General features: G+C 33.4%; 1 protein-coding gene across 8 annotated transcripts in view; it reads left to right on the top strand.

Moving 5' to 3' along the window:
* Positions 1-12510, top strand: part of MIOS (meiosis regulator for oocyte development) — a 37110-nt gene extending 24600 nt beyond the window's left edge. For all 8 annotated transcript variants that reach the window (XM_032304969.1, XM_032304968.1, XM_032304962.1 and 5 more), the window contains 4 exons: positions 2798-2950; positions 4152-4356; positions 10821-10950; positions 11755-12510. In XM_032304969.1, the coding sequence (XP_032160860.1) occupies positions 2798-2950; positions 4152-4356; positions 10821-10950; positions 11755-11851 (585 nt within the window). In that variant the 3' untranslated portion in view covers positions 11852-12510. The remainder of the gene's footprint in view (positions 1-2797; positions 2951-4151; positions 4357-10820; positions 10951-11754) is intronic.
* Positions 12511-20828: the final 8318 nt, after the last annotated feature.

Genomic DNA, 20828 nt, shown 5'->3' with positions numbered 1-20828 from the left:
TTCTTTATTTTTGATAGAAATATGGCGAAAATTTAGAACATTTCCCTGAGATTTCCTATAGCCCTCCAGCTAATCTTTCCTTTCGTGGTATCCTCTTTCCTATCCCCTTCCTTTCAAACACTTGATAGCATGCTCTGTACTGGGTAAACATAGTAAAATGCCCCCTCCAACCCTACCTTCTTATGAATAAATATAGATCCTGACCCACGAACCACAGTATAAACCTAGCAGCTTACCAGGCCACTGCCCATTCTATAATAAAGTATATAATTTTTTTCTTACTGAAATGAGGTTGCATCTATTAAATCAAACTGTGGATATGTGGCTACAGAGTGCAAGTGGCCTTATATTGTTTATGGAGAGAAGTCAGCTATTATAATTATTGTCTTCCTATGTAATGTTTCATTTTCCCTTTTCTGCTTTTGATTTTCAGCAGTTTACCCTCAATGCCTAGTTGTACTTCTTTCTGCCTTGTTTGTGGTTCACGGAGCTTCTTGGATATGCAAGTCAGTGGTTTTCATTAGTTTTGCAAAATTTGGGTGTATTATCTCTCCTTTATATATATATTTTCTGTTTCAATCTCATTCGCTTCTCTTTTTTGGGCTCATATTACATATATATTAAACCATTTAATAGTGTTCATAGGTATCTGAGGTTTTGTTCATTTTCTTTCCATCCTTTTTTTCCTCTGTTCTTCGAATTGGTCAAATGCTGTTGATTTGTTCATTGACTCTTATGTCATATGACGTTAAGTTTTTCAGCACATTCTTTTTTTTTTTTTTTTTAAGAATTTATTTATTTATTTGACAGACAGAGATTACAGGTAGGCAGAGAGGCAGGCAGAGAGTGAGAAGGAAGCAGGCTCCCTGCTGAGCAGAGAGCCCAATGTGGGGCTTAGTCCCAGGACTCTGAGATCATGACCTGAGCCAAAGGCAGAGGCTTTAACCCACTGAGCCACCCACGTGCCTCTCAGCACATTCTTAATTTCAGCTCTTGTACAATTTAGTTTTAGAATCTCAGTTTTTTTTATAGTTTACATTTTTCACTCAGATCCCTATCTGCACATTAACAGAGCATATGTCAATAGCTGCATTCAGGATTTTACCTGCTAACTCTAACATGGGCTATTTTAGGCTTAGCTTCTGTTGACTGCCTTTTTTCCTTGACTTTCAACTATATTTACCTGTTTGTGTCTCATAGTTTTTCATTTGAATATTGGATGTCATGTATAGTACATTATAGAGATCTGGGTTCTTTTACCCTTTTCTGAAGAATGTTGGTTAATGTTTTTGGAAGTTCAGTTAGTTGCTGCTCACTTTGGTCTTAAAGTTTTGTTACTGTGGATCTATGGGCAGCCCAAGTTATTTCCCAAGCCTTTCCAGTCTTGATCTCTGAACTGTTTTCCTCTGTAGATTTTGTTGCAGCTTAATTTTAGGTTTATTTAGGGGTAGATCTAGGAAGATTTATCAAATGTGAATTGACCAAATTCTTTCTGAGTTTATCCTTACTGCCGGAAAGAGAAAGGGTGGGATATGAAAATTTCTCCTTTTTTTCTGTGAATTTTTAAACTGGGGGCTATATTCTACTTCAATACTTAGTTCTGGCTAGTTGGTCATTATCAGAACTAGAAGAGATGTTTATTTTTTTTAAGAGGTGAAATTATCAGCTATGAGTTTTCCACATGTTCTTTTAGCTGGATTTACCTCTGATAACAGAAATGAATACCTAATTAATAGGGGAAAGATAAGCTTCTGTTTTGATAGAATGTCTAAAGATAGTCTGTTAGCTATTACAGGTTTCTTCCCTTTTTTCATAAGTGATATACATTAAGTTCTCTCTAACATTTTACTTTTCTGTCTGGTTCCCCAAAACTGGGCTTCAGATTGATGCCCATGGAATCATTGGGAGTTGAGACTTTCTCTACTTTCTTTATCATGTGAACTTAAGGAAGATACCTTGGACAGGGCTAAAAGCAATCTGTGAAAACCCAAAGCAAGTGCAGGTGAAATGTGAAATGTCACAGCTGCCAGGGAAAATACACCTCTAGGAAGAGCCTTACTGGCAAGAAATTGAAGTTCTTATTGAGAAGAAATCTAAAGTAAGCTTAAGGTAAAGAAATTGTTGCTTTTCATTGTGTCCTAGGGATAGAAAAATGAAAGAACATTTTGGGTTTGGTTTTGGGGTTATTTTTTGCTTTTGTTTAATTTTTAAGGTAATAAATATATGTTTTAATTGAGGGCAAAAGAGAGAATAAACAGGTTTAACTTTCAGATAAATATGTATACAAAAAGAGCATCCCCATTCACAGTACATGCTAGACACAAAGAATGAGGTTCAGTATTATTTTAAATGCGATGAAGTAATTTTGGTATGCATTTTTATTAAATAGTAACCAGATTTTATGAATGCAGGGTTTTTAATTTTGGGGACAAAGTATTCACATTACTTTTTGTTGTATTCAAGTAGGAAAGTGAATTGTTTACTCTTGGGTCCTTAATTTAAATAAGGGGTAGAGAATTATACTTTCCTGGCCAGGATTAATGATAATATATATAGTACATATTTATGTCATTAGTAGAGGCCAGCTTAAAGAAATTACAGAAGCATCCATCAATTACTTTATCTTTACCCTCATTTTATCTTTTTACCCTCATTATTTTATCTCTGTCCTCATCAGCTTTTGGCAAAAAGGAAGCCTTTTTCTTCTGTGTGACTCATACTTATATGTTACCTGGAATCCTGTGGCTTAGCCAGAAAAATTTTAAACAACTGTGTTAACTCATATTTTCTTTTTTAGGGTTCTCCTTTAGATGTTCTTAAAGATGAAAGAGTTCAGTACTGGATTGAGAATTATAGAAATTTATTAGATGCCTGGAGGTTTTGGCACAAACGAGCTGAGTTTGATATTCATAGGAGTAAGTTGGATCCCAGTTCTAAGCCTTTAGCACAGGTAAGTACGTACATTATTTTGGAGAGAATCAAATTTTAACATATGTTTAATGTAGCTCAAAGAGAAGTGTTTGCAGCATGTTATATTGGGTAAATTTAGAGCTCAATTTAATAAATTATTATTAGCTCATCCTTTTGATTATGAGTAGCTGTTAATGTCTTTATTTATCCCAGATGTCATTCCATCCTTGACCATCTTGTTTTTTTAATCCTGCCACTTCCTAACAATCATCTCAGTGGCTTACGCTTGAGTCTGAGCTAGAGCAAACAATAGCAGGCCTAGAGGGTCTTCGGCAAACCTAAATCAATCTTAGAGTTCTTTTCTAGTTTATTCCAAGCCCTTTCCAAATCCAAACTATTATATTATCTCATAAATTCCACTTATGTATTAAATTTTTCTGCATTATTTAGGTGTGATAAGGCAGGATTTTTTTTTCTCTAACTATATGTGTAATTAACTGTGGAAATTGTTTTACTATTTAAAAAACATGAGCTCAGTTATCACATGAAACACGACATGAGATCACTGTATCTAAATTTGGACGTTATATACCGAGTATATCCTCATTGTGAGCACTGGATGGTGCTGTTTTCTTGTTTTAGAAAGTTGAGGAATTAGTAATTATTTTAAAACAACCTGAGTTTTTGTAAAATAGCGTTACATGATAATATTTGTTATTAATCTGTATGTGTTTAAGAGCCCAGGAATTTAATATAAAAGCAAAATGAACATTTTCTATTACTATTATTCTAAAATTCTAGCTATTTGACATTATAGGGTCCTTAACTCCTTTTTGTCTTAGGAAATGAAGGCTTTCTTTATAAGAAAATTTTGTCGAGGAGATGTAATCATTGAACTTTGGATCAGAGCTTACACTGGGTTATTTTGTAATATTCCAGTGTGAATTCTAAAGTCTTTGTTATTTCTAAAATGTTGTTATCTAATGTTTCCAAGTTTTTCTACAGATGTCAGTGGTGTTAGAAAGGATATAACTAAACAGAGGTAACAGAGAAGAAGTACTCAATGTCACTGCTAAGTGGAAATCCTAGATGAAAGCTAGTCAAATTTAGCAGATAACAAATTATTTTATAATATAAAGTAAACCTTAAAAATTATTTAAGAATAGTTTGTTAGGATCAGACTTTGAATTTTATTTATAAAGTTTGCATTATTCTTACTCCTCCTTTTATTTGTTGTATAGGTGTTTGTGAGTTGCAATTTTTGTGGCAAGTCGATCTCCTACAGCTGTTCAACTGTGCCTCATCAGGGCAGAGGTTTTAGTCAGTATGGTGTCAGTGGGTCACCAACAAAATCTAAAGTCACAAGTTGCCCTGGCTGTCGAAAACCCCTTCCTCGATGTGCACTTTGCCTCATTAATATGGGAACACCTGTTTCTAGCTGTCCCGGTATGACATAATTCTGTAATATATTTTCTGAGCTGAAATTGTTCCGACATAACTGTTCCGACATAATGTTGTCAATAGAAGACTTACAAGGTTGGGTTTATATTATTTCTAAGAATAAGCCACTCTGCCGGCTCAGAGATTTTGTATTTCCTGGAATTTGTAAAAATCTATACATTAAAAGTAAAGTCTATATTCATGATATCACAAGTAACCTCACAATGATAGTCCATTTAAAGTTTGTTAAAAGATCTTAAATATAAAGTAATCCTATATTACACTATTTTCTTACCACTTTTTCTAAGAGGAGATCCCTCAGGTTTTTTGTTTAAAAGTCAATGCACCCTCATTTATTAACAAATACCTTGTACGCATAAAGAGCTTTTGGTTCTCAAAGCACTTTCATATTCTCTTTTTTAATCTTCAAAATCTACCTGTGAATATGTACAGAAAGTGTTAGTCTAGAAATCACATCCCTTTACTTCCAAGTTTTGATGCTGCTTTTTGCTATATTTGTCAGTTATGTAGTGAATATACGTATTTTTTTAATGGTTAGAAATATTAGGATTATTGTTTACTGCTTATGGTACATATAGAAGAAAATTCTGAGAACAGTAGATAGTTGAATATAATGTTATCCAGTGGCTAGAAATATTTGAGTTATTTATTTAACTTGAAATGTGGCAGAAATTTTAATTGAAAATATTTGAGAATTTAGCATACTGGTATAATCAAGAACTGGTTATGGTGTGAGAATGCCTATTGTATTAGTTCTAGCTCTGTGACATTCAGTCTGTAACACTGAGAGTTACTTTAGCACTCATTTATATAAGGTGTTAGAGGGAGATTCTTTTTAATTATGTAATTTTATAATTCTGTTCTGCAGTTGGTTCATATCAATAGTTAGTTTTATTATATTAACATCTGTGAAGGAGGTTTGCTGGTATCATTGGATACCTGAATAATTACACCTGAATATTTGTTATATAATATATATTATACACTATAATATAATACTATACTGTGTATTATATATAATTATATAATTATACCTGAATAATTATTTTTCAAGTTTGATACCCTTTTTTAACAAAGGCAATTTGTAATGTTTTCAAGTTTATTAGTTCTCATTTAAATTTTAATCAAGAATTTTCATTTGCATTTTATATATTGCATGTTGATCACTTTTATGGTCCTGATACTAGTAAATAGAAAATAACTTGGAATAAAAATCTGCTACAGGAAAAGAACAAGACAAAATATTGCATAAATAAGTTATATATGTACTGGGATACATAAAAATAGTTGGATTCAAGACATCTTTCAGACCATAAACCCCAGGAAGCTATAGTGGCCTGAGTGCTATTCTTTTTTTGCTAGATATTAACTTTTCAATCTTTTTTATTTTTGAAATCGGTTAAAAAAAAAAGAGAAAATCAGTTTTCTAAAATTTGAAGAAAAAGCAAAACATTTCAACCTCTCTGTTATAGAGGCTGTTAATGAATGAATATTCAATACTCAGGTTTATAAAGTGTTAACATTTTTTCATATTTGCTTCAGAAATTTTATTGAAATTTGCTTCAGTAATAATTTTTTGTGTATATGAATGTTTGTTAAGATAAGATTGAAGTGCTGAGATGAATCAAAGATCCTTATGAAGCTTATAGTATAAAATGAGCATGGATAAAATAAGAAATGATATGTTTAGTGGTCTGGAATCCCTTAACCTGCCATTCCAAAATCTCTAAAAAGATCTGAAAATCCTATGATCAAAAACAAACAAAAAACCTGTTCAGAATTGACATGAGGCTATTAAGGCCTTTGATTACAGAATGCTGCCTCAGACTTTCCTGGAATTGTCATATTTGCTCTTTATTTCTCTAAAATCCCAAACATTCTGTATTCTGAAACATGTTTAGCTCCCTGAGGTGAATAAGGATTATTGTATAAAGAAAGTAGCAGGAAATTTGAAAGAGGGAAACATTACTTCTTTTTGAGGGATATCTGGAAAACTTCAGAAAGAAGATGCTGTTTAAGCAGTTCCTTTAAAAAAGTTTGGGAGTGAAGATTTTAGAGAAGCCTTTCTAGGTGTGGACAAGGAATAAAAGGCATGAACTAGGGTAGATACTGGTGAATGTAAGTACAGAGAGTGTATGGGAACTACCAGGTGCATCTGTATGACAACGGCCTAGGAAAGTAGGCTATCAGGAAATAGATTTATTAGGAAAATTAGGGAAACCTGTGTATAATCTTCAAAGGATTGCTGAGCTGACTTAATTGTGAAATATAATAATGTTGAATAACATGAGGATTAGTGGCACCAACCTCTGAATAGTCAAAAATCTAGGTATAACTCTTGACTCCTCCAAAAATTTAACTACTAGTAGTTTGCTATTTACTGAAAGCCTTACTAATACCATAAACAGTGGATTAACATGTATTGTATATTTTGTGTATTTAAATACTATATTCTTGTGGTAAAGTAAGCTAGGAAAAATAAAATGTTAAGAAAATCATAAGGAAAAGAAAATATATTTACAGTACCATACTGCAGAAAATCCACACGCAAGCAGATCCACACAGTTCAAACTCGTTTTTCAATGGTTAGCTGTAATAAACGTATTCTTTTTTAATATATAAAATCAGGAGGTTCTGAGTTCCAAAATAAGACAGGACCTAATAGAAATAAAATGCTAGCTTGAAGCAGTTTAAAGCAGGTGATCAAACCCCCCTGATTCTTTGTCTGCAATTAGAGATGTCATCCATCCATCATGGTTCATGATCCAAATGGCCAGGATTTCCATAAGCTTATTTAACTGAGGGTTGCATATTCTGTTGAAAATAATGTTTGTAACTATTAATGTTTTTAATTATTTATAAATAATTATAACTATAATGCTTGTTATAAATATTTAGCATTTTAAATCTTTTTTTGTTTGTTCGTTTTTGTTTTTTTAAAGATTTTATTTATTTATTTGAGAGAGAGAGAATGAGAGAGCGCATGAGAGGAGAGAGGTCAGTGGGAAAAGCAATCTCCCTCCTGAGCAGGTTGCTGGATGTGGAACTCGATCCCAGGACTGCAGGATCATGACCTGAGCCAAAGGCAGTTGCTTAACCAACTGAGCCACCCAACATATTTAGCATTTTATACATTATTTATTCAACAAGTATCTAGCACCTGTTGTTCTAAGTGCTAGGAATGTTACAGTGAACAAAACAGACAAAAACCCCTGCCCTTAATGTAAAGGAGTGATGCCTTTTTTAGAGTTAGATAATGTACCGGTTTCCTTCTTACTTGTAGTAGTAGTAGTACCAATAATAGTAGTAGTAGTATAGTAGTAGGTACTGACTACATGAAACCCTAGTTTCCTTCAACTGTTCTATAGCACTTACCTTTGTAATTTAGTATGAATCTTTTAAAAGTTAAAACTATCTAAAATTTAAAAAATGAAAGTTAAAACTATTTAAACTTTTTTGAGTGTAGTTGACACACAATGTTACTTAAGTTTCAGGTGTACATCTTAGTAATTTGACAAGTTGATACACTATGCCTTGTTCACCACAAGTGTAGCTACCATTTGTCCTATTACATCACTATTACAGTATCATTGACGGTATTCCTTATGCTCTGCCTTTTGTTACTTACTCATTCCGTAATTGGAGGCCTGTATTTCCCTCTCCCCTTCACCCATTTTACTTAACCCACAACATCTTCCCTCCGGCAACCATCAATCAGTTTGTTCTCTGTATTTATGGGTCTGATCTGCTTTTTGTCTGTTTTTTAAAAATTCCATTTATGAATGGAATTGTATGGTATTTGTCCTTTTCAGTCTGACTAATTTCATTTAGCATGATACCCTCTAGGTCCATCCATGTTGTCTCAAATGACACAATCTCATCCTTTTTATGGCTTTGTAATATTACTTGTATATGTATACCACATTTTCCTTATCCATTTGTCTATTGATGAAGACTTAGGTTGCTTCCATGTCGTGGCTATTGTAAATAATGTTGCAATAAACATAGGGGTGCATATACCTTTTTGAGTTAGTGTTTTCATTTTCTCTGAGTAAATACCCAATATTGGAATTACTGAATCATATAGTAATTCTGTTTTTAATTTCTTGAGGAACCTTCGTATTGTTTTCCACAGTGGCTGCTCTCTTTGCTTTCCCCACACTTCATAAGAGTTCCTTTTTCTCCATATCCTTGCCAACACGTGTTGTTTCTTGTCTTTTTGATTCTACCCATTCTGACAGGGGTCAGGTGATATCTCATTATGGTTTTGACTTGTATTTCCGTGATGATTAGTGATGTATATCTTTTCGTGTGTCTGAGCCATTTGTATATCTTTAGAAAAACATCTACTCAGATTATCTGTCCATTTTTTAATAGGATTGTGTGTTTTCTTTTGTTGAGTTATATAAGTTCTTTATATAATATTTTGGTTATTAGCTCCTTATCAGATACATCATTTGCTAAAGCTCTTTGATCTTTAAAAAGCCTTTTTCATGTGGCAGTGAGGTAGATCTTAATACTTTCAGCTTCATCAGAGAAACATAAGGAGTAAACTCTCCTGGATCCAGTCTGTTTTTCGTAAAGTTAGAAGTTACAAAAACAAAGTGAAAATCACTTCATGAGTTCTATACAATATAAAATAGTTCCTCTTTAAAAGGTCTGTATTTTCTTTCTGTTTGTTTTCTTCCTCTTCCCTTTCATTGTGAATCATTTTTATGAAGCTTTTAATAAGAATTTCAGTGTATTTACATCTTAACCACCTATATGTATTACATCTTCCATCACCCATAAATCCTTTACTATCATTAGCAAAAACAGATGGGTATTTAAAAAAAAAAAAACTAAGGCTATCCTTGTAATCTTTAAATTATGACCAGGAGTGGTCTAGGTAAAATTTTGAACACAGCATCATGTGTTAATAGGCATACATGTGCTTAATTAAACTTAATATTTTACTTACTCATTTTTCTATTCCTGTCCCTAATTACATATGATTTTAAAATATTTAAATTGGTCTGTTTTAGAACAAAAGAAAACATATTAAGATAGCCACAATTAATAGAATGAGCGTTTTTTGAGCACTAAAAGTTATGTAAATATATATGTGAATATACACACATAAAAACATGAATGTGTAATAATACATTTTTCTTTAACTTCTTGGTGAACTGTAATACAGACAGGAATATATATACCAGGTACTATGATAAATCAAACATCAATGAAGCTGCTGTCCTGGTTAAGATAACATTGGTTGTACCAGTGCCTTTGCTCATTATTCCCTGTCTACTACTACCTCTTTCCTCTTTCCCAGAGATTATTACTGCCCTAAATTGTGTGTTATTTGGTTCCTTGATTATGTGTATAGTTCTGTCACATATTTAGTTTTGTCTGTGTTTTAAGTTTCATATGAATGAATCTTACGGAATATATCCTTTGGCTTACCTTTTTTTGCTCAACGTTGATTTTGGGTTCTTTTACTTTTAATGATGCTGATGAATGTAGCTGTTATTCATTAGTATTTGGTATCCCCCCCCTTTTAAAAGATTTTATTTATTTATTTATTTATTTGACAGAGACATGGAGAGAGGGAACACAAGCTGGGGGAGTGGGAGAGGGAGAAGCAGGATTCCCACTGAGTAGGGAGTCCAATGTAGGACTTGATCCCAGGACCCTGGGATCATGACCTGAGCCAAAGGCAAATGCTTAACGACTGAGCCATCCAGGCACCCCAGTATTTGGTATTCCATTCAGGGCTGTAACACAGTTTTTTCCTCTCTGCTATGGTTGTGGACACTTCGGTTGTTTCCAGATTTTTAATGTTATGAACAATATTGTTGTGAACATTTCTGCGTATGAATCCTTTTAGCATGTATAAAATTTTCTCAAGTGGTATGTACCTAGAAGTAAAATTACTAAATAATACTGTTTGCTCATGTTTTCCTTTGGATTTTTATGTCTGTTCAAGGAGAGAGATTGGCCTATAATCTGACTTTTCTCATGTTATCTTTGTCTGCTTTTGTTATTCAAGTTATGCCAGCCTTAGTAAGTGCATTGGGGCGTTTTCCCCAATGTTTTTTTGAAGAAATTTGTATAGATGAAAATTACCTGTTCCTTCAGGGTTTGGTTTGGTAGAACTCAGCTATAAACTGGATGTGGTATTTTCTTTGTGGGAAGATTTTAAACTGATTGTTTTTCCAAGGTTGTTAATTCAGATTGCTTCTTATTAGATTTGATAGCTGAGATTTTTCCATTTTTTATTGACTTAAAAATGTAAGGAAACTCCTGTTATCCAGTAGTTTTTCAAACTAAACTAGATCATGGCATTAACATTGCTATTTCAGTATGATGTGTGATTTGTATTTTGATGTAGTTTTAGAAATACCTTTTAAGAAGCTTTGAATAAAATATTTTGACAGTTAATGAAGATAATTTTCTTTAACCCATAGGAGGATCCAAATCAGATGAAAAAGTAGACTTGAGCAAGGATAAAAAATTAGCTCAATTTAACAACTGGTTCACATGGTGTCACAATTGCAGGCATGGTGGACATGCTGGTCATATGCTTAGTTGGTTCAGGTAATCAGTACATTTCTTCTTTAATAGGCTTGGAGTTGGAGGAGGTAGAGCAGATGGTCTTTTAAACAGTTCATTTGTATATAGCCAAAGAATAAATTTCTATTTTGCTGTCACTTGAGTTCACAAAGGTGGTGTCACCATTTCTGTCATTAAATATCCAATGTATTCTTAAAGTATAAAATTAATACTTATATAGAAGAAATAGTTTAAATATTATGTATGGGCTAAATGTTTGAATAGCATTATTTGGAGAGAGGATATGTTTATAGTTTTGTTTTTTTACAACTAGCCTAATATCCTATCATAGTATGTAATTGAAATTAAAAATTAAATGATGGCAAATACTTACCAAACAACTGTATCAGTTATCATCTAAATAAACTTCTTGTATAGTAAGTAAGCACTTCATGCAATAGAGACTCAAGCCATATTTAGTTCTGTTTTAAGTAGTGCTGGTGGTCCTTTACTCCTCGTGCTATAACTTTTATGCCCAGTTTGTCATGTTCATTTTAATTAAAACTTCAGGCACATCCCTGTCACTTTCCTAGCTGTAGATCAGGTATCTTGTTATGTATTTAAAAGGTAAAGCTATTTACTTTTCAGTAACTTTCTCCCCAATTCAGTTTGTCAGTCATTTTTTATTTAATTCTTTTCATGCTTTTTGTCTTTGGGTTTTAATTCCTGTATTTTTTTCAAATACCATTTTGAACATTGCATTCTGCATAGAGATAGGTATATAGGTAAATGTATGTATGTATCTGGTTAATTTAGATTTTTAACTGTTACTTGACCTATTTTTTTTAGGGACCATGCAGAGTGTCCCGTTTCTGCATGCACTTGTAAATGTATGCAGTTGGATACGACAGGAAATCTGGTACCTGCAGAGACTGTCCAGCCATAAAATGTTATCATCTAAAGAGAAACCTTCAAGTGTGGAGCTTTCTAATAGATGTCCTTCATAGCTCAAAAACGTACCTCAGAGCAAGTCACTCATGACTTTCCTGTAATGGGAAAATAAATCATTCTATCAAATCAGCAATTTGATGTTTGAGTGATTTTGATGTGCTTCACAGAGACAAATGCTGCTGAAGTGAACATCAGCGTGTGGGCATGAATTCTGTTCAGTAGGTTGAAAAGTTCATTTTGGAAGAGTTTTATAGGGCTTGTTGAAATTATGAACACTATGCAAGCAGAGTTTCTGGAATAACCAAGAACAGACTTTGAACCTGTATCTTCTAAGCTGAAATTGGCTATCTTTTCAGTAAAATCTGTATGCCTTTTAAAGTAGAATGAAATGACCAGTTTTTTACCTTTAGAACTGGAGAACCTCTACCCCACACTGGAATAAATTTCATCAAGGTATGGTTGGTATATATTTCTTAAGGAGTCTTTTCCTTCATACACTTTCATTTCAAGATGAGAAATCTTTTGGCACAGATCATTATTGTCTTCCTAAGAAAAGCCAAAATTGAGAATGTATCTTAATACTTCTTCTATTCTGAGGAGAAAGCTATGTATCATTTCAGTGGAACATGTTATAAAATTTTCAGTTTTTCAGCCTTTTGTTTTCCAGTGTCTTCATTTGTCTTCAAAGCTTTCTTTCCCCTTTAATTCATCATCTTACACTCATCATCTCAGAGCATCTTCCTGAACACAAAGCCTATGCAAGATTATAGGGGACTAACTAACCATTCAGCTGAACCTGCATCAGTGTGTTCTACTCTCAGATTCCCTCGTAGTGTGGAATACTCTGTTTTCAAAGGTAACCTGGGAGCTGTTGGGGAGAACAGGGTCACATTGGAGACAGTTATGCTTTAAATGTAAGTTTCTAAAAGTAAGTATATTTGGGCCAATTCAGGAACTTTGTTTAAAAATTTTATTCTTTTCCCTTTTCACAACTAAGTAGGAGAGAAATACAAAGGATTCGTGGCATGCTTCTCTGTTAACTGACATATATAGAGTATTGAGCTGAATTTCATAGTTGAAGTTGTGTTTATAGATAAAATAAAAGGAAGCATAAAAATTATTGTATAGATTTTGGAGAAAGAAATATCTAAAGCTAAATAATTTTAAGAGCTTTCGTGTTAGCAGTTTTACTCAGTAGAATATCAATTACATTAGTTTGAGGTGTGACCTAAATGCAAAAGTGGATTCAGTTTATTTTTACTTTAAGATCTGATGCGAAAAGCACTTTTCAGGGGAAACATTGTGTATTTGTCTATTGCATATCTACTGTAAACATCTCACCTATATGGCAGTCTTCTTTTAAGTTGAAAGAATTTGGAATAGTTAGAATTTTTTTTTTTAACAAAGATTGCTATAAAGGGGACTTTTTTCCAGTTTTCTTTTAAGTGAATCTTCCTGACTTCATTTTACTAAAATAGAACCTTTATCTTTACCTTTAAAATTGCTTCAGTTAAAGTGTTCCTTTCAAATTTTCTATGTCCTAAATATGAAAACTCAGCTTTAAGTGATACCAGACTATCATAATACATTCTCATTTCTCCTTAGCTGAAGTTTGATAAAATTATTGAATTTATATTTATAATAGGGTTATATCTAAAATATTTATAATTTGGGAAATAATAAAAACAAAGTCTAGAATGTAATTTGCTTGTTTGTATTCATAAAGGGTGACATTTTTAAGATTGTTTATGCCTATGTGTTAGCTTCCTGATATTTTCTCTGAAGCCCAAATAGTCGTATAAGATGTCTGTTTTATTTGTTTCACATTTCAGTGTATGTGGACCATGAAAATAGATTCAAATTATTTTTCCATTTTTATTACTAGTCTGATATTTGGGATTATAAACTCAAGATATTTTACCTAAACATGTTCAACAGAAGTGTTTGATAAAAGTGTTTTTATTATTTTTTTAAAAATTGAATAAATTTGGGTTGCAGTCACATGTCTGATTTAAAAATTATCTTTGACTCCTCGACAAATTATCCAGTAAAATAATATTAGTACTTATTTTGATGACAAATTTGACATCTAAGTAACATTTTTAAGGCTCTTTTTCACTTTAATATGCTTTCCAGAATGGTTATTCTTTAAAATGGTATATTTTAAAAGTAATTTTCCATTGTCAATGATACTAGAGTTAGAAGGGATAAAGTTCTGAATGTAATTATATGGCCACATTTAGTTTCAGCTACTCATTTGACTGCAAATATTAGAAGTATGGGCTTTGACATTTAAATTGTAATCTTAGCCCCAGTACAGTGGCCAAGTAATCTGACCTTTGTGGGCTTCAATTTCCTCATATGTTAAAAAGTATAGAAATAAATCTCAGAGGGTGGTAAGAAATGTTAAGTGATGAAATGAACAGGAAGTACTATATCCCTATCACATAATAAGTAATGTAGTGGTTATTAGTTGTTGCCTTAATCTTTATTGGTGCTTATCTGTCAGTACTTTCTAATTGAATATGTTATAATTTAAACAAAGGATTTACATTTGTCCAACGAGTGAAAATTTCCCAAGAGCTTATTTTCCAAAATTTGGATAAATTACGGTTTTTTTTTTTGTTTTATTTTGTTTTGTTTTTGAGGTAGGACTTAACTACCTTGTTTTTCCTAATTTTAGAATAATACTTACTTTTGCTTCATGCTGAAATCCTCCAAACAACCATCTAGGAGTTTGATGTGATAGAGGAGTGAACACAAGGATTAAAATTAAATTTTCAGCGCATCTGGACAGTTGAATAGTAACTCTTGAAAACTTGAGGTTTTTGTATCCATACTCAACTCTTAAATCCAGGTCATTACTTTTCTAGGAGAACATATCCAACATTATTGCTATGTAATCCTTTTTTTAAATTTCATTACACTAGATGTTCATTTCAGTTAAAATGTTGGAGTGGTAGTAGTAATAATAGAAAGGAAGCATCCTGTGAGTTTTTTCTCCCTTGGCATAGCTGTAAGTAAAACAACTTGGACACAAATTAGTTCTGCATGTCAAACATTGCTCAGAGGCATCATAGAGTTGGGAGAGACATGTTAGTTTTAGTTCAGCATCCTCACATGAAGTGCTTGTGATCCACATGGCTGTAGCAGAGATGGGGCTCCCTGGACAGCTGATCTGTCTACCCCTGTAACTTCTCCCATCACGTCACCTGCTTGTTCTCCCTCTTGCCTGAAAATTTTGTAGATCTTTTGGCTGATTATAAAAAGCAGCACTTTACAAAAATATTAGTTTCTGTAAAATATAAATTTTTCCAGGTATCTGGAGAGAAAGAAAGCCTCCCAAAAGTTCTTAAAAGCTAATGTAACCCAAATACCAAATAACATGGATTGCCAGAACAAAGAACTGATTTCACTTGGGAATATACCTGGTAAATTCATAAGTAAAATGAATATCAAGCCCAACAGTGTTTTAATAATAGTTACTGTTGGGGGCACCTGGGTGGCTCAGTGAGTTAAAGCCTCTACCTTTGGCTCAGGTGGTGATCCCAGGGTCCTGGGATCGAGCCCCACATCGGGCTCTCTGCTCAGCGGGGAGCCTGCTTCCTCCTCTCTCTCTGCCTGCCTCTCTGCCTACTTGTGATCTCCATCTGTCAAATGAATAAATAAAATCTTAAAAAAATATATAATAGTTACTGTTGGTGCTTATTATGTGCCAAGTACCATGCACAGTATCCCATTTGATCCCCACAGTAGCCCTGTGGGGCAGGTATACCATTCCCATTCCCATTCTGTACATGAGGCAGTCATGGTGTCGGGACATGACATGCTCACTCACTAGGTTACATAGCTAGCCAACACCAGAAGAAAGATTGAGCTACCAGTCATCTGACTTTCCAGTCTGTACTTTTAATTACTGTTTTATACTTAAGTGTACTAGTTTATGGGCTGTATGTTAGAAAAACCAGTATGACAAAGAAAGATTTACTATATTTAGTACTAATACATCAAAAGAGAAAAACTATGTTAATAGCTCACTGGATGTAAAAGGCGTTTGAATTTGTTTTTTAGATTCAGTTACTATGCAAAGGAAGTGTCTTTCCTCCATCATCTGGCTCCTATTTCACTATCACTCTCAAACAGTTGGCATGGTGCCTAGTGGAGTAATAGTAAAATCCTTCTTATTTATGGGCAAGAATAAAACAATGATCCTTTGTTAGCACTGGTTTTGCACACAGCAGTGCAGAAGAGAAAAGCAGGAGACACACCTTGCTGCTTTTCTAAGTCCTTAAAGTTTCATGTGACAAAAATGCCATCAACAATTAAAGGCAGATAAACCGATGACCTACAACATGCATGACAAATACCCTTAACTCGCAAAGAGCATTCTCAAATCCATAAAGAAAAGTCACTACCAATAGATAATATTGATCAGGAATTGTAGAAAGAAAACAAATTAAAATGGCCAATTAGAATAAATGTGAAATCAGTAACTAATGCTGATTAAAACAATAGGATACCGTTCACCTGCCTACGTAGATTAAAAAGAATAATATGCATTTTCCTGGATGTTGGAAAGAAGCTTGCTGAGATAACGACTTGTGAAAGTATATATCAGTACAGGAGTCCTTGAGGACTTGGGAGCAATACGTATCAAAACCCTTAAAAAGGTTCAGACCCTTTGACACAGTATATTGGGAGTATTTTCTGAGAGACAGATGGGTGCACAAAAATGCAGGTTTCTAGGAAGTGATTCATCATAGCATTGTTTATAATGAAAACTTGGAAACCTAAATACTAGTAAATAAGAGTAAAGAAATGGTTATTTCCAGTGGAATACTAACAAACTTCAAAAAAGTATAGATATTTTTATTGACAAAGGAAGATTCATGATGTATTAATGAATGGGGGGGAAAGCAGGTTATGTATAGCATATAAACATTTGCATGGAACACTGGAATATTTACAGATATTTTAACAGTGATCATCACTCAAGAGTGAGATTTTAAATGACACTTACCTGTATCCCCTAGTTTTCCTGTAATAATGATAAATGTACAAATAAATGGATGTGCATATCACACATTACTGACTTTTATAAAAGTTACCCATAATGTGGTATCTTGTTATGATAATGAACAATCAAATGTTGGGAATTATTCTGTGAGGTAAAGAAACTTGCTACAAGATATTAGGAAAATTAGTACTGAAATCTAGTTGGAAAGCATTTTTCTAGATTTCCTATTTTATAGTAATTATTTAGGAATAATAAGATGTGCACATTTCTCTTAAAATCTCTCTCATAATATTTGAAAATAGTGCATTTTGTCCTCCGTTTAACACATTGGGAAATAGACCCATAAAATAATTCTGATTTCCCTGAGGTAGTGATACATACTTAATAACTATTTCAGTATTTTCCCTCCTAGATCTTTCTCATGAGATTTCCTAGCTCCTTTGTTTTGGCTCTGGGCCTGTGGCAGGAAACCTATCCTCTATGTTTAGAACTTAGTTGGTTATTGTCCAATTCAGTGTAGAGTAAGTTTTACTCATTTCCAGTAATTTAACAAATAACCTCTATTTAAGTGATAATTCTGAACCACTTGCTTGTCCATGCTTCTAACCAGCAAGAATTTGTGTGCCTCAGTGTACCAGACACTGTGAAAGGTTATGATTTCAAAGGATTGATGGACACCAAAAGTTGCCTTGGAGGAGCTGTGTGTCTAATGAAAGAGATAGACATAGACATAGTTTTCAACAGATGCAAATCTATTCAGGTTAATATTTATCATTGCTGGAAACTATCGTTTAATATCTCTTTCTACAAGACAAAAAAAAAGAGGCTTACTTAGTTTTCCAATTTTGGACTTTCAAAAACTGTTGTCTAGTTAGAAATAATTTAATGAATTAGAGTTTATATAGCATTTTTTAAAAATGTCATTTTCTTACTGATCTGTTAATAGTCCAAAGTTTTGAAATGCCTACTAAAAACATAACTTTTTAGGATTAAAGTTATAAACAGGAATAAAACAAGGATACTGTAACTGCTGGTTCCACACGTAGAAAGGAAACACACCTTGCATCTTTTCTAAATTCTTATAGTTTGATAATGTGTGTAATTTTATGATGTGTCAGAGGTAACAACAATAATGGTAATTCAGTACAATTTATGAAGAGCACGTGGCCTTGACATAATTTCATAACTGGAAATTCAGATGTAGGAATCTAACTAGTTGGGCTCTTAAAATATGAAGTCATAAAGACAGGGCAGTCTGGAGCATTTGAAGAAATTAATGTCTCAGAAACTTGAAAAGACATTTGTGTAAGAACTCAAGAACTCTGTTGGTCTTACATCTTTTTATTTGGATATACATCTTTTTATTTCATTTACATATACAAACATAGGTGTGAGGTGGGGATGTGCATGGGTGTATATGCAAGAAAGTCTGGAGTTGGAAATAGCAAATGTCAAAAACCATGGTTATTCAGATTATATCACATTGCAGCCACATATTTTGCAGATGACAGTTTAAGAAGTTGCCAGTGTCAAATGTGAAACTCTCCTTTTTAGTATTGTCCTTTTTAGCAGCAAGTAATTTGATAACTATCTCATAGTAAAAATTTGAATGGTACAAAGTTCTTGTACTACGTATATTATTTTCTCTATCAGTTTGGAAATTTGTTTTATGTATTAAGCAGCTACATTTAATATTTGTTAGCTAAACTAGGGGTATGTATCTTTATGATAAATATATGTTCCCCAAATAGATGAAGATGAGTAATTAATGGAGCAAAACGTTCAGCAACCTGATAGATGTGAGAAAAGTGTCTCTTTTAAATTTAGTACATTTTTGCATCTTAAATCTTATCTTTCGCTCCCAGTCTTCAAAAATGGAATGTAGGGTCAGTTGGGACTCTTGAAACAAATTACCATTTTTTTTTTTAAAGATGGATAGAGTTCTGAAATATGTAAAATTCCTCTTGGAAAAGTGAGCATGACTCTCTCAGCAAATGCTAAGATACTGCTGGCTTCCAGAAAAGAATACTGCTCCAAGATGGAAACATTATTTTTCCCCTGGAAGGATTAGACAAATTGAAGACAAATAAGCTGGGGCAGATTCTTGAGGTCATTCAGTAGGACAATTCTTTTGGTAATATTGTTCACCTAACTTAGTAAACAAATACTTTTTTACGTCTAGTTTATTGAATCCTGTTATCTCTGTCTACAGAAGCATATCAGTTATAGAATATGTTCCTTCTGGGGAGCTGAGAAATTAAAATCATGTATCATCCTTGCTGATAAAAAATATGCTATGGGAAAAAAAAATAGCCAAAAAGTTACTCAATAACTCTTGGTTTGCCTCTTGTGCTTATCTATTCTTTTAGAGTTCATTCCCGATGTGTGGAATTCTGCAGATTTCTAAATAATTTTTCAAATATCTCATGCTAGATTTTGAGTGGTATATATTTTCTGAAGCAGAGACATCTGAGCAGAATGAAAATGAATTCTCATAGAAAAAAATTGCCAAGCATATGTGACGGAACTGTAGGGGAAAAGAGCATAACTTTAATCTTCAAAGAAGCTTAAAAATAGCTCCACTGTTATTATGCATGAGGCCTGACAATTGACATTTCTCATTTTGGCAGCATTCACCCACAGCCCCGTATCAGCAACTGAACACATTCATCTCTGGGATAAATGATTAATGAGCTGCCTATCATTTCAACTTCTTTTGTACCAAGTGGCAGAAGCTTCAGTTGATCATATTGCAGCTATCAGCATCATTATTGAAATTGATTCTGCCACTAGAAGGTTGTGCTTGGACAATAGATTAGCATTTAGATAAAGGAATTAAGTTATGGCATTAAAAATAACACAAAATCATCCCATCTGAGCCTCTGTCACACCTGGTAAGGTTATTTTCTTTTGTTTTTGCTTTGCTTATCCACCAGCATCATAGAATCTTAGATTGAGGAAGGAAACGTGGTAGGCATCAAAATTCAGTTGTTCTTGTTTTAAGTGGAACCCGCTAAGATTTCCAAACTTCTGATTCTCTTTATTAATCACTGTCACATTGTATGAAATGTAAATGAAATTGTGCAACTTGCCTGCAATGATGAGCAATGAAGTTGCCAAATTACTGACTTTACAGAAAAAGTAAAAGGGTAGAGTTAGACAATTTTGAAAGGCCAGAATTAATCAGAAAGGAGAGAAGTTGGAGGATCTAGATTGACAAATGATACTCAGTTACAGTGAAATGAAACTTGCTTTTCAGCAAGCAGATGTGAGAAGAAGGAGGAAGAATATCATTTAGATGTCTTGGTGATGTGGGCTTCACTTTTTAAAACAGATGGCAGCCAGTGAGGGTCTGCACAGGCCTTCAGAAAACTGCACTTTGGGTAAAGTGATATACCCAAAGAAAAAGCTTGAACCTGGACCTTCTTTTTTAGCTTTTTGCTCTTGGGATTCCTTTCAAGTGGTCTCACTATCACTGAACTTAAACTCCCTCTCCATCTACATTTGTCTTCTAGCCTATGACACTCTTCTGTGAATTCTCCATATATTTTCCCATTGTTTCCTTTCTCTGCTTTCTTCTGAATTTCGTAAGAGCAACTGTTTAGTCTACCTCTAAATTAAGACAACTGTCTGAACTACATTGTATTGGTTTTCCAGTAAAAGTACTTGTGCGTTTTCTTCAGAGCTAGGACTTGTTATACAGAGAAGCAGCCATCACAGCTTTTTCTCAGTCCAGCTCCTTCTGCCCTACACTTGGTTAAACTTCTTTTTAGATTGTAGTGTGTTGGTGATGGTATTGTGAGTTTTCATTTTTTTGGTTTGTGTATATTTTAAAAAGCTAGAAAAGGTTGCTTTGAGGACTGCTAAGTAGTGGACATTTTTATCCAAAAATGATTAATGTAGATAACTGAGACTGTATTTGTTTTTTGTTATTCAAGTATAGTTAATATATAGT

The sequence above is a fragment of the Mustela erminea genome, chromosome 11 (assembly GCF_009829155.1).
Source record: "Mustela erminea isolate mMusErm1 chromosome 11, mMusErm1.Pri, whole genome shotgun sequence".
In the NCBI taxonomy this organism is placed as follows: Eukaryota; Metazoa; Chordata; class Mammalia; order Carnivora; family Mustelidae; genus Mustela; species Mustela erminea.
Note: the sequence above shows the minus strand (reverse complement) of the source record. Positions and strands in the feature narration are given on the sequence as shown.